Here is a 14,315-nt window from a genome sequence, read left to right as displayed (position 1 = left end):
TAAAACCATTTTCATGTCAATGATCACAAAGTGCTCTACAGTAAATGATTAAAAGTGAGTATCATTATTATTATTATTATTATTATTATTATTATTATTATTATTAGCATTATTATTATTACATTATCTCAAATGTAAGTCACAAGAAGAAGCAGAAAAGGAACAGACAGCTCATCTTACAAAGCATATTTTTCTGCTGGAGAGTCTATAGGCTACTTCTCCAACTTCAGCTATCTCTAAATAATTCCTTTTCTCCACTTTCCTAATTGAATGCATTGACATCGGATTACACCACAGACCTAATTTTGAAATCTAGGAGTTTTTATTATTACAAAAATGGTGATAAAGCAGGTGAACTTAGTGCACCAATTACATCAGACTATCTCTTCTTACCAAATTGCACAAACTTGTACAGTGTCCGGCTCTACCGCTGACCCTCAGGAAACAGTTTGATCAAGGATTATTATTCATCCTTGTATACATCTGCATCTAACATGACATAAGGGCTTTGATCATTTTGTTTGCTACACTTGAAATTTAATTCATTCAGCCTGATCTGATCAAACAAATAGACAAACCAATGACTGCTAATGAACACTCGTCTTTCTTTCTTTTTTTGCAATTTTTATTTTGATAACTGAGCTTCCCCCGAACCTGAGGGAGGCTGGGGACATTAAGTCCTAGTGGACCATGTTCTCTATCTCTATTGCTGAGACAGCTGTTCAGAGCTGTAGTATCAAGGTCTCCGGTGCTGCCCAGACAGAAACCCCCGGACCCGGTGGTGGAGACCGGAAGTAAGGACTGCTGTCCAGCTGAAGGAGTCCTGTAGAATCTTGTTGGCTCGTGGGACTCCAGAAGCAGCTGGCAGGAACTGGCAGACCAAGAGAACTGCAGCCCAAATGTGTGTGGAAGCAAGAACTCGGGTCTGGAGGAGTCCAGGAGGACATGGAGGAGGACTATCGGTCGGCCTCGAAGACAATCTGCTAAACCATCCGGCACCTCAGGAGGAACAGCAGGTCTCCACTAACACTGTTTACAGTGGAGAAGGGGAGCTGCTGTCCTCCACTGGGGACATTATAAGACAGTGGAAGGAAGAGTTCCAGTCTCTGCAACATCACTTGGTGTTTGGGGACAGTGGCTCTAGATTGGCAGACCTGGGTGGACCACAACCTCCTTTAGTTGGAGCACAAGGGATGTGCTCTAACTAAAGGGAACCAAACTCCTCAGCCTCTCTGGAGAAGTCTATTCCAGGGTACTGGAGAGGGGGATTCCACCAATAGTTGAACCTTGGATCTAGGAGGAAAAATGTGGTTTTCATCCTGGTCGTTGAACCTGGACAAGCTCTAGATCCTCCATAGGGTGCTCGAGGATTCGAGGGAGTTCGTCAAACCAGTTCACATGTGTTTTATGGATTCGGAGAAGGCGTTCGACTGCGACCCTCATGGTGTCTTTTCGGGGGGCTCTGGGAGTACGGACTCCAGGGACCCATGTTAAGGGTGGTCCGGTCTCTGAATGACTGAAGTCAGAGTCTGATTTGCATTACAGGCAGTGAATCAGACCTGTTCACAGTGTGTGCTGGACTCTGGCAGAGCTGCCCTTTGTCATCAGTTCTGGTCATAATTTTTTATGGACAAAATTTCTCAGTTGGCCGGAGGAGGTCTGGTTTGGGGACCTGGATGCTGGACAAGTTGAAACTCTGTGTGCATTGTGAGGAGTTTCCTTGTCTTGATATTGGTACCTTGCATCTCTTCCAGTGTCCAGGACATTATACCAGCTGGGTATCTGATCCCTGGTAGGGCAGACATGCTAATGTCCTGGATTTGATTCTTGCCATTCAAGCTGACTGTTCAGGACTTGTCTCACCCCCTGGAGGGATTTGACTGCTTCATCCTGATTGCCATATCCCTAGGTATTTGTAGCTGTCTTCCACATCTCTGATGTTGCCTTCAGGTAGTTCAACCCCTTCAGTAGTGACCATCTTCCCTCTCATCCACAATGGTGGTCCTCCACACTGAGGGGTCCTCCACACTGGTGGTCCTCCACACTGAGGGGTCCTCCACACTGGGGGTTGTACCCAATAGGGATGTGTGCGGCTAATCGTTTAATCATTTAACTGCCTACTCCTTTATTAAACGTTTAGTATTTTACTAGTCGGCTAAATGCTGCATGGCCCGTCCATGCTTCACATGACCGCGTAGGTGTGCGTTGCACGTTGGTCACCGCACTGCACCGCTCTACACCGCTCCCCCCGTCCAGCTTAATTCCACCGGACGTGAAAGCGCTGCGTAGCGGAGCGCCAGCGTCTTGTTCCTACAGTCAGCGCACACTGGGAGCGCAGCTCAGCGCCACGCCGTCTGAAGGGGGAGGGCTGCTCCTCAGAGAGGCTCTCGTTATCACACGAACAACAGAAAAAAAACCCCCTTCATGTCACTTCCACAAGGTCGCTCTGGTCGTCCAGCCACATTGCTCTGTGATTTAAAGTCCTTCTAGCAAGGGTGAGTACATGATTTATGTTTTGATCTCAAATGAGTGCTTTTTTTTTATCCAATAGTTTCTTTCTTATCTCCTTTGGGAATCCTTCAGATTCTTTCATGTTCCGTCATCCATTACCTCATTGGTGAAAGCCTATTTTGAAGACCTGCAATTGTGCTTCATAACAGCCAACTTTACAACATCATGGCAGCGTCTTGAGGTTGGCATCATGGCAGGTTGTACAATATCACCTCTGGCTTTTACAATGGCCATGGAAGTCATTATCAGAGCCTCAAGATGGGTGGTGGGGGGTGAGAGAACTAAGGACGGTATTCGCCTTCCACCTCTGCGAGCGTATATGGATGACATGACCACTCTAACCACTACTGCGGCATGTACCCGACGACTGCGGGAAAAATTGCACGAAATCATCACATGGGCACGGATGAAAATCAAACCGAACAAGTCATGAAGCATCTCAATAGTTAAAGGGGAGCTGAAAAATGTGACATTCAGTATCAGTGATGACCCATTACCAATGGTTTCTGAGCAGCCTGTCAAAAGCTTGGGCAGGTGGTACAATGCAAGCCTCAGGGATAAAGACCAAGTGCAGCAACTTAAGCAAGACATTACCAAAAGTCTGCAAAACATTGACGAGACCCTTTTGCCAGGGAAGCTTAAGCTCTGGTGTCTCCAGTTTGGACTTCTTCCTCGTGTAATGTGGCCAGTCACCGTTTATGAGGTTCCATTGACAACAGTGCAGAAGATGGAACGAACCATAACTTCATATGTGAAGAAATGGCTCGGTGTACCACGCTGTCTGACCAACATCGGTCTCTATGGCAAAGGAGCTCTAGAACTACCCATCACGAGTCTCACTGAAGAGTTCTAGTGTTCTAAAGTAAGATTTCACACGACTCTGAAAGACTCCAAGGATGCAACCATCAGCAATGCTGCACCAACCCTAATAACTGGGCGGAAATGGACACCATCTGGTGCTGTACAGCATGCTATGTCTGCCTTGAGACATTGCGACATCGTAGGGCATGTACAAATGGGAAGAGGAGGCCTTGGTCTTGCTGCATGCAAACCAACGTGGCAAAAGGCATCAACCCCAGAGAGGAGGAAAATGGTAGTGGAGGAGGTACGCCGTCAGGAGGAGGCAGAAAGAAGCGCAAAGGCTGTCTCACTTGCTAAGCAAGGACAATGGATGAGGTAGGAAGGCTTGGAGAGAAGAAAGCTCAGCTGGAGGGAGCTCTGGGTGATGGAAGCAAGCAACATCAGCTTCATCATCAAAGCTACCTATGATGTGCTTCCATCTCCAAAAAATCTCCACCAGTGGTATGGAGATGATCCAACATGTGCCATCTGCCCAACTCCAGCGACTCTGAAACACGTCTTGACCGGTTGTAAGACCAGCCTCACACAAGGTCGCTATACCTGGAGGCACAACCAGGTCCTCAAGAGTCGAGAACAAGAGAAATACTATCAACGCCGCACTCTTGAGAACAACTGACTCCAGCCGGGCACCAGCATTCATCCGAGAAGGTCAGCAAAAGCCCAATCCTTCTTCTAAATGCTTAGAAGTTGGACTGCTCACTGAGGCCCGCGATTGGAAGATGCTGGTTGATATTGGCCAGCAACTCATCTTTCCACCAGAAATTGCAGCCACTACCCTCAGGCCAGATCTGATCCTCTGGTCCTCCTCGCTAAAGACAGTATACATCATTGAACTCACCGTCCCATGGGAGAGTTCTGTCGAAGAGGCCTACGAGCGCAAAAAACTGCGCTACACAGACTTGGCTACAGATGTGCAGCAAAGAGGGTGGAAGGTTAAAATCTATCCAGTAGAGGTAGGATGTCGCGGATTTGTTGCTACCTCCACCATCAAACTGCTGAAAGACGTGTTTATCCACGGACAGGCCTTGCAACAGACAATAAAAGCTGTCTCAGAAGCGGCCGAAAAATGTAGTCAGTGGATATGGATGAAGCGGAACGACTCAGGCTGGGCACACAAAACAGCTTGAGATTAGTGCTCAACGCACTGGTCTCGGTCCAGTCCATTAAACCACATAAACTTTTACAACTGGGCATGGGACACAAGCTCAGGCCTGATCACCCTGTAGCTGGCCACCTCTGCAGAGGGTGTACAGGACTGTCTCAGAAAATTAGAATATTGTGATAAAGTTCTTTATTTTCTGAAATGCAATTAAAAAAACAAAAATGTCATACATTCTGTATTCATTACAAATCAACTGAGATATTTCAAGCCTTTTATTATTTTAATATTGCTGATTATGGCTTACAGCTTAAGAAAACTCAAAAACCCTATCTCAAAATATTAGAATATCATGAAAAAGTATACTAGTAGGCTATGTAACTAATCACTTGAATCGTCTAAATAACTCGAAATACCTGCAAGTGTTTCCTGAGCCTTGAAAAACACTCAGCTTGGTTCAGTAAACTAAATCACAAGTATGGGGAAGACTGCTGCTCTGACTGCTGTCCAGAGGACCATCACTGACCCCCTCCATCAGGAGGGTAAGACACAAAAAGACATTTCTCAAAGAGCAGGCTGTTCACAGAGTGCAGTTTCAAAGCACATTCACAAAAAGTCTGTTGGAAGGGAGAAATGTGGCAGGAAACGCTGCACAGCCAAGAGAGATGACCGCAGGCTGAACAGCATTGTGAAGAAGAGCCACTTCCAGAATTTGGGGGAGCTTCAGAGACAGTGGACTGAAGCTGGAGTCCAGGTATCAAAAGCCACTGTTCACAGACGTGTCCGGGAAATGGGCTACAATAGCCGTATTCCCATGGTCAAGCCACTTCTGAACTCAAGACAACGGAGAAAGCGTCTGACCTGGGCTGTGGAAAAGAAGCACTGGACAGTTGAAGAGTGGTCCAAAGTCCTCTTTTCAGACCAAAGCAAGTTTTGTATTTCATTTGGAAGTCAAGGCGCCAGAGTCTGGAGAAAGGCTGGAGAGGAGCAAAATCCAAGTTGCTTGAAATCCAGAGTGAAGTTCCCACAGTCAGCGATGGTTTGGAGCCATGTCAGCTGCTGGTGTTGGTCCACTGTGTCTCATCAAGTCCAGAGGAAATGCAGCTGTGTACCAAGAGATTTTAGAGCACGACATGCTTCCTTCTGCTGAAAAGCTCTATGGAGATGATGATTTCATTTTCCAGCATGATCTGGCACCTGCCCACAGTGCCAAAACCACCAGTAACTGGTGTACTGACCATGGCATTACTGTCCTCCATTGGCCTGCCAATTCCCCTGACCTGAACCCCGTTGAGAATTTGTGGGGTATTGTCAAGAAGAAGCTGAAAGACACCAGACCCAACAATGCAAACGAGCTAAAGGCCGCTACTGAAGCATCCTGGGCATCCATAACACCTCAGCAATGCCACAGGCTGACTGCCTCCATGCCACGCCGCATTGATGCAGTAATTCGTGCAAAAGGATTCCCAACCAAGTACTGAGTGCATTAATGGACATTTTCAAATGTTTGACTTTGTTTTGCTGTTATAATTTTGTTTTTTTACTTGGTCTGAGGAAATATTCTAATATTTTGAGATAGGATTTTTGAGTTTTCTTAAGCTGTAAGCCATAATCAGCAATATTACAATAATAAAAGGCTTGAAATATCTCAGTTGATTTGTAATGAATCCAGAATGTATGACATTTTTGTTTTTTTAATTGCATTTCAGAAAATAAAGAACTTTATCACAATATTCTAATTTTCTGAGACAGTCCTGTATAGTGTTCAAAGGACGAAACACCCTATGATGCAAAGGCACACTACTGATGATGTGTTCCAAAATGTATATCTTTCCTAAGTTAAATTCAGTCTCCATCTCACTCTCAACATCAAGGTGTGCCTCATGTGAGTAAATACCATCTATTGGCACAAAGGACAGTTTTTTTAACATCTCGTCCCGTGTTTAATGATTCTTTTGTATGGTTTATTTTATATAAAAAAAACGGTACTTTCCACGTTTGCTACTGTCTGGGACCCTGTTGACCTGATGGCCGTGCCTACCGAGGCGGCGTAATAACAACATATAGGAACAAATTTACGTCAGTGAGGTCGTGCATTGTGTTTTATTTTGAAACTTCCAGTTTAACTTCCTGTCTGGTGCTTTCTCAACGACAGTGAGTTTATGAGGTTTTGAAGCGCCGGCGTAGAAAATAGAACCTGAAGCGAAACTCCAGCGCTGTGGCGTACGCCGGTGCTTCTGAAACGCGGCGCGGCGCTTTTGCGTCCGGTGGAAATTGTACTGTAATTGAACTCTTGTCTTGTCTTACGTTGTTTTCACGGCGCCACCGTCCCCACCATCCTGGATAAACTCCCAGAGCTCCTCCGGTCCGCCCCTCCTCCGTTCACCGGGTGATTGTTCACATCGGGTCCAACGACACGACGCGGCGACACTCCGAGCTCACCAGAAAGGATTTTAACCTTTTCAATCTTCTGCAAAGCTCCGGAAAAATGATCTCCATCAGCGGCGCCCTGCCAACGCTGTTCCGGGGTGCTGAGCGCTTCTCCAGGCTCCTCAGCTTGAACACCGGGCTTCAACAGTCCTGCTCAGCTCACAACCTTCACTTCATCAACAACTTCCACCTCTTCTGGAAGCGCCCTGCTCTCTACCGTCACGATGGATTACATCCCAGCAGGCTGGAAACCCCGTCCTGTCAGGTAACATCCAGCAGTCCAGACGTCTCCAGCTGTCAGTCCAGCTGACTGACTCACGGTAAGCCCCGCCCACTCTCCACACACCCCTCTCTCTGGTATTATCTCCAGCAGACAGCACCTTCACCAGAGGAGAGGAGTGAATCTTAAAAACCTCATCAAAATTAAAACTAAACCTGCAGTAGAACAAAAACCCACAAGAGTCAAATGTGGACTGTTAAATATCCGATCCCTCTCCTCCAGATCCTGCTGACTGCTGACCGAATAACTGATCATCATTTAGATTTATTAAACCTCACTGAAACCTGGCTCAGGAAGGATGAACATCTCAGTTTAAATGAAGCAACATGTCAACTATCATATTCCCCAGAATCTGGCCGAGGCGGTGGAGCAGCGTCCATCTAGAACTCTAAACTTCTAATCAGTCCTGGAACTGAAACTAAGCATAAAACCTTCTAGAGTCTCACTCTGAATCTCACTAACTCCAGCTGGAAAACAGAAGCCAGTCCTGCTGGCTGGAGTGTATCCCCCCCCCCCTGCTCCACTCTCTGAATGTTCAGACTTTCTCTCCAGTTTAGTCTGAAGCTCAGATCAAATCATTGTAGTTTAGACTTTAATCTTCATGTAGATGTTGACACTGACAGCCTGAACATTACTTTCAGATCACTACTTGATACAACTGTTTTTTCTCAGAAGGTGAATAAACCTACTCATCACTTTAATCTCACCCTCCACCTTGTTCTCACCTATGGTATTGACATTGGCCAATTAACAACCCTGTACTGTCTGACCACTTCCTGTTATCATTTGAGTTTACATTAGCTGGTTCTTAAGTACCTGGGAAAAAAAAACTTAAACTCAGAAGATGTCTGTCAGAGGATAATGTGACCAAATTCAAGGAAATGATCCATCAATATTAACTCCACTCCCATCTGTTGGCCCAGTGGACAGCAGTATTAGCATTAGCATTAGCATTAGCACTCTGCTCCACACTGAACTCAGCTGCTCCCCTGAAGTTAATCACATGAGCCCTCAGGAGACGAGCTCCATGGTCCAACAAACAGCTGCAAACATTAAAAAGACCAGCAGGAAAACTAGAGAGGAAATGGCGTCTAACCCAACTAGAAGTATTTCGTACTGCCTGGAAAGATAGTCTGTTAACTTATAAAAAAAACGGCGACGGCGGCAGACTAGGGGGGAGCAACCATCAATTCGGGGTTGTTAAATCTTCTGCAGCGGTAGCTCCTCTTGCTGCCTGGGAACTTCCTCCGGTTGCTCCATCCGTCATAGACATGTCTGTCTCTTACGGTGTGTTTCCACCACACGCGTTTAACGTGACTGCATTCGCGTGACAAATGACACTGCGCTTTATTTACTGAGTTTTATCGGAGGTGTATGAACTCATTCGCGCGACGCGTCACCCTGGTACAAATATGCAACACAGAACATCCTGCAGAACCATCACAGCTCCTCATCACCGTCTCCTGACAGCAGCAGTGGGCAGAATTCTTCTGTTTGCCCCACAGTCCTGTGTGCACCCGGCTGTCTGTGTGTGTGTCTGTGTGTGTGTCTGTGTGTCTGTGTATGAGTGTGTGCGCGAGCGCACATCCTGATCGATGGTGCGGGTTTTGTTCTGTTTTGTTTTTATGATTGTTTTTACTGTTCAGCACTTTTATGAATACGAGACGTGCTTTTACAAATAAAGATTGAGATTGAGATGCTCCGCCTGCCACCGTCGCTGCTCTGTATCTGACATGAGGAAGTCAGCTCCGGCTGCAGCGAGGCGCCGCATCGCTTCAGGCTGCTGCTGCCCTCCGGAGGCGGTCTGAGCTCGGTGAGTTCCACCGTCTTCTGCAGGAGCTGCTCCCGGACGGCCGGTTCCAGCGCTGCTTCAGGCTGACGCCCGGTTTCCACCAGAAGCGGTGAACAAGTGAGATCGCGCACGCCGCTCGCCGCTCGCCGCAAGCCACTGGCCTTGGCATCACACCAACTGTTCTGCGTGGTCGGAGTCCTGCTGCCCTACGTCAGCACGTCTGTGAAGACCTCCACGCTGATAGGCTGTCCTGGTGCGAGTTTGCTTGAAAAGTTCAATTATTTCAACTCTTGCGACAAGCGTGGAGCGATGAAGCGGCGGGCTTCGGGTGGCGAGCGGTGGGCGGGGCCGAGTGGCAGTGCAAGTCGACGGGCGCGCGGATTTGTCGCTGGAAACGCTCGCCACCGGCCGCTGAAGATTGAGCGACAATCGCGTCATTACATTGACTTTGTATGTAATCTCGTCGCCCAAAACAATTCGCGGCGCGTCCGGTGGAAACACACCGTTACACTCAAACTTACTGGAGAATAAACACACCCGGTGAGCTCGGTGCAGCGCACTCGCTTGCACTCTCTGTTCACCAGACGAGGCGCCACTCCTCTTTATTTTTCAGTGACAAACCGGAAACCACAACTAAACAACACATCCTTCGAAGATTGTCTATTGCAACACAATGACAGATATCGCACTCCAACAGGGGTGTGTGCGTCCGCTCCAGGGCCCGGGGTAGTGCGTGCGTTTGTGCGCGTGCGTGTTGGAATCCTCTCGCGGGCCGATTGGACGGTTCGGCGGGCCACTTTTGGCCTGCGGGCCGCTAATTGCCGACCCCTGCTATATAGTAATGTAAAATACTATAATATGTAAAACCTTTTATTGTTCCCATGGAGGTGTAGAACCTCTTGAGCACATACAATGTAATTTAATTTTAAAACGCTATTTGAAAAAATAAATATTTTTATTTTGTCTATTTCTGATTATGCTAAAGACGTTCTGTATATTGAAATTACGGTTAGGGAAAAAAACCCATTACAAAACTTTTTATGTGTATAACCAAAACACTAAACATCAATTGAAAATGAAAGCTTCATTCATGTTTTCAAAGTATCGAATATATAATATTTATTAGTGCACAAACAGAGTTGGAGCTGAATGATCTCAACTGAGAATTTAGGTGATTTTGTCAGAAGTGGCCATCATCACGAGATGACTTAGGCATTAAAAAAAAAGGAAAAGAGATTGGCCTATTATTTTCGGAAAGTGTCGATAAGACAAACTGACCTGTGCATTGGCGGTGGAGTCATTCAGAGCTCTCTGTAGAGCGTGGCTCAGTCCTTTGGATAGGTTCTGCTTCAGAATCAGGTCCAAGCTTGTCCTGCGCAGCTCCATTGATAAAACTGAAAAGAGAGAAAAAAACTTGTTTGCATGCTTTGAAAAGACTCTCCAGTCTACAAATGGACTACTGCCATTTTTCAACAACTCTCCTGAGTGAAATTGCAGCTGACAACCAATTATCGCTCCACTATCATCACATGCATGTGAATTGGGTGGCAGTTGACAGCAGTGGGCCCAGAGACCCGATCCCCGGACACAGAGACTGGCTCTGGGGACATGGAATGTCATCTCGCTGGGGGGAGGAGCCTGAGCTGGTGAGGGAAGTTGAGAGGTACCGGCTAGATATAGTCGGGCTCACCTCCACACACAGCCTGCGTTCTGGAACCCAACCTCTGCAGAGGACCTGGACTCTCCACTGCCCTGGCGTTGCCCTGGTGACAGGTGGTGGTCTGGTCTGGTTCTTATAGCCCCACAGCTCAGTGCCATGTGTTGGAGTTCACCAAAGTGAACCAGAGGGTCGTGTCCCTGGTCCTCTGGGTCGGGTACAGGTTCTGGTGTCTCAGCTTACGGGCGGAACAGCAGTCAGAGTACCCGGCCTTCCTGGAGTCCCTGGGAGGGGTGCTGGACAGCGCTCCATCTGGGGACTCCATGGTTCTACTGGGGGACTTCAGCATCCATGTGGGCAGCGACAGTGAGACCTGGAGGGGGTCTGGACTCAGGGCCTCCCTGATCTGAAGCCAGTGGAGTTTTGTTATTGGACTCTGTTCCAGTCACAGTTTGTCCATAACAAACACCATGTTCAAGCACAGTGGGGTCCATAAGACCTCCTGGCACCAGGACACCCTAGGTCAGACGTCGATGATCGACTTTGTTGTCGTGTCATCTGACCTCTGACCTCGTGTCTTGGACACTCGGGTGAGGAGAGGAGCAGAGCTGTGGACCGATGTCCACCTGGTGGTGAGTTGGATTCTCTGGCGGAGGAGGAAACTGGACAGATCCGGCAGAACCAGACCTGTTGTGAGGGTCTGCTGGGAACATCTGGTGGAACCCTCTGTCAGCAGGGTTTTCAACTCCCACCTCTGGGAGAGCTTCTCTCATGTCCCGAGGGAGGCTGGGGACATGGAGTCCGAGTGGACCATGTTCTCCATGTTCTCCACCTCCATTGTGGAAGCAGCTGCTCGGAGCTGTGGTCTCCAGGTCTCTGGTGCCTGTCGTGGTGCCAACCCCCGAACCCGGTGGTGGAGACAGGAAGTAAGGGCTGCCGTCAAGCTGAAGAAGGAGTCCTATCGAGCCTTGTTGGCTCATGGGACTCCAGAAGCAGCTGACAGGTACCGGCAGGCCAAGCGAACTGCAGTCCGAGTGGTTGTGGAGGAAAAAACTCGGGTCAGGGAGGAGTTCAGGAGGCCATGGAGGAGGACTATTGGTCGGCCTCGAAGACATTCTGGCAAACCGTCCGGCGCCTCAGGAGGGGAAAGCAGGTCTCCACCAACACTGTTTACAGTGGAGGAGGAGCTGCTGACCTCAACTGGGGATATTATAGGACGGTGGAAGGAAGACTTCCAGGACCTCCTCAATCTTGTCGCCACGTACGTTAAGTCTCTGGATGTTCAGGACTGTCTTGTTGACACATCTCTGTAACATTGCGTGGCGGTTGGGGACAGTATCTCTGGATTGGCAGACCGGGGTGGTGGTCTAAAAAGGGGGACTGGAGGGTGTGCTCCAACTATAGGGGGATCACACTCCTCAGCCTCCCTGGGAAAGTCTATTCCAGAGAACTGGAGAGGACTCGACCGATAGTCGAATCTCGGATTCAGGAGGAGCAATGCAGTTTTCGTCCTGGTCGTGGAACACTGGACCAGCTCTAGACCCTCCATAGGGTGCTCAAGAGGTCATGGGAGTTCACTCGACCAGTTCATATGTGGTTTGTGGATTTGGAGAAGGCGTTCAACCACGTCCCTCGTGGTTCCTTTTGGGGGGTCAATACTTGTCACAGTGGAATGTGCATCACATTCAATTAATAAGTACTGATCGTTAAGTAGTAATGAGTAAATCAGTTTTAGTTTTTCTGTTTTATTACCTGTTCTGACCCAGAACTTTTCGGTCACGTTGCATGGGAGAGGTCCATCCTCAGAGCTGGTGCTGGATGGAAGCTGTGTTGTGGTGGTGGACGGTGTAGTTTGAACTGGGATGAACACCGTGGTGGGAGCTGCCTTTGTTGTTGTGGTGGTAATGGTGACTGGAGTGGTTACAGTTGTAGTTTCAGTTGTAGTTGGAGGAGGAATAGTGGTAGTGGTGGTAGTTGTGGTGGTTGAGGGGTCAGTCGGAGTCATGGTAGTGGTAGAGATGGTGGTGGTGGGAACAGAAGTTGTTGTAGTGGTTGGTGGCCGACTAGTCCTCGTAGCTTTGGAGCTTGTTGCCTGCTGTGTCGCTGTGGCTGTGGTGCTGTCCTGTGATGATGTTCCAGCTAGTGCAGTAGTGGACTGACTTGTGACAGCTGGAGCAGTCGTTAAGGGATTTGAAATGGTCATTAAGGGGTTTGGGGCAGTGGAGTGGTTTGGACTGGTCAGTGAGGGGTTTGGAGTGGTTGTTGAGGGGTTTGGAATGGTCATTGAGGGGTTTGGAGCCATCATCGAGGGTTTTAGAGAGGTCGTTAAGGGGTTTGGAATGGTCGTTAAGCGATCTGGAACGGTTGTTGAGCCGTTTACAACTGCCGTTGAGGGCTCTAGAGCGGTGACTGTCGTCAGTTCAAGTCTCTCATTGCTCACAATGTCCCGGCTAGTGTTGAGCATCACCGCTGTGGATTCAGCCAACATGTGTGCTCTTGTTGTGGTAGAAAATGTTGGAGTTGAAATGATGGTGGTGGAACTGCTGGTGGTGGTTGGATGCAGGGTGGTGGTCGTTGGTGTCACGGTGTGCCGTGAGGTGTTTCTGGTGTGCGCGGGCACGGTGGTGTTCCACTGATGGGTGGAGAAGGGGCTGGTGATGTTGGCGGGCAGGGTGATGTCGTGGTCACCGACTGTGGACAGGAGCGATTCAGGAACCGTGGGGAGATCCCAGGCCGGTGGGTGGCTCACTGACTCCTCTGGACAGAGAAAAACATTCACAATTCAGAAACATGAACCTTTGTCTCAACCGTCTTCCTACAGATTGAGTCACATAATTAATACCCAACCTTTAAAATACATCACTCATCATCAGGGCCATGCTCGGAGCAGATTCATGTGTCCATTATTCCTGAACAGCCTGTGTAAACACAAACTCCAGTATTGATCCGGTACGTATCTGGTGATGAGGCCATACCTTAGTCCAGATCGTGTGACCCAGCTTTCACTCATGTTGAGGTGCAACTGTTTTTTGGGTTTTTTTGCTTGTTTTATTTTATTGATTTTTTATGTTATACTGAACAGAACAAACAGAGATGTTTTTATTATTTTTATGTTCTTGTACCTCCATCTGCTACCACTAGCGGGGGGCCAGCAGTCTCAGCAGACTGCTCCAGTACCTGAGCCATTAAGTTGAATTTGGCACTTGCCCGAAGTGCCTCAACTTCCTTCCAGTGTAATTGAAGAAGCCAAAATCAATCTAGCACGTCCAGTGAGATTGTGACAGTGATGTAATTTGAGGCTGGACGCTGAGCAGCAGGTTTCAGTGTCTGAAAGTCCCTGAGTTCTTCAGTCCTGGACTCAGAGTAGCCGTCAGTTGTCATAATTGTCAGAGTCCTGCAGGAAGAACTTCTAAAGCTCACTGCTAAGTTTGCATTTTAGTATGTCCAGCTTCATAGATCTAATGTTGAGCCTTTTTGCACATTTGGAAAAAAGGATTAAGTACAATTAAGGAGAACTCTGATAACTCTATTGGATGAAATCTGGAGGACCAAGACCAGGTTCTAATAGATCTGAAGAACATGTGGTTCATTGCTCTGTGACAGGTTGGTGTCTTCAGTTTGGTTTCTAATGTTTTGACTTCATTGATTAAAGAAGTTAACAAAATTAAAGAGATGAGATCTGACC

General features: G+C 47.9%; 1 protein-coding gene across 1 annotated transcript in view; it reads right to left on the bottom strand.

Moving 5' to 3' along the window:
• The window catches only part of LOC115392397 (UPF0606 protein KIAA1549L-like), a 153,069-nt gene extending 139,560 nt beyond the window's left edge, over window positions 1-13,509 (bottom strand). Inside the window, exons 1-2 of the mRNA XM_030096987.1 lie at window positions 13,494-13,509; window positions 13,215-13,387 (exon numbers count right to left, since the gene is read on the bottom strand). Coding sequence (XP_029952847.1) covers window positions 13,215-13,387; window positions 13,494-13,509 — 189 coding nt within the window. The remainder of the gene's footprint in view (window positions 1-13,214; window positions 13,388-13,493) is intronic.
• Window positions 13,510-14,315: the final 806 nt, after the last annotated feature.

Source organism: Salarias fasciatus, chromosome 7 (assembly GCF_902148845.1).
Source record: "Salarias fasciatus chromosome 7, fSalaFa1.1, whole genome shotgun sequence".
Taxonomy (NCBI): domain Eukaryota; kingdom Metazoa; phylum Chordata; class Actinopteri; order Blenniiformes; family Blenniidae; genus Salarias; species Salarias fasciatus.
This window is presented reverse-complemented; position numbering and strand designations above follow the sequence as displayed.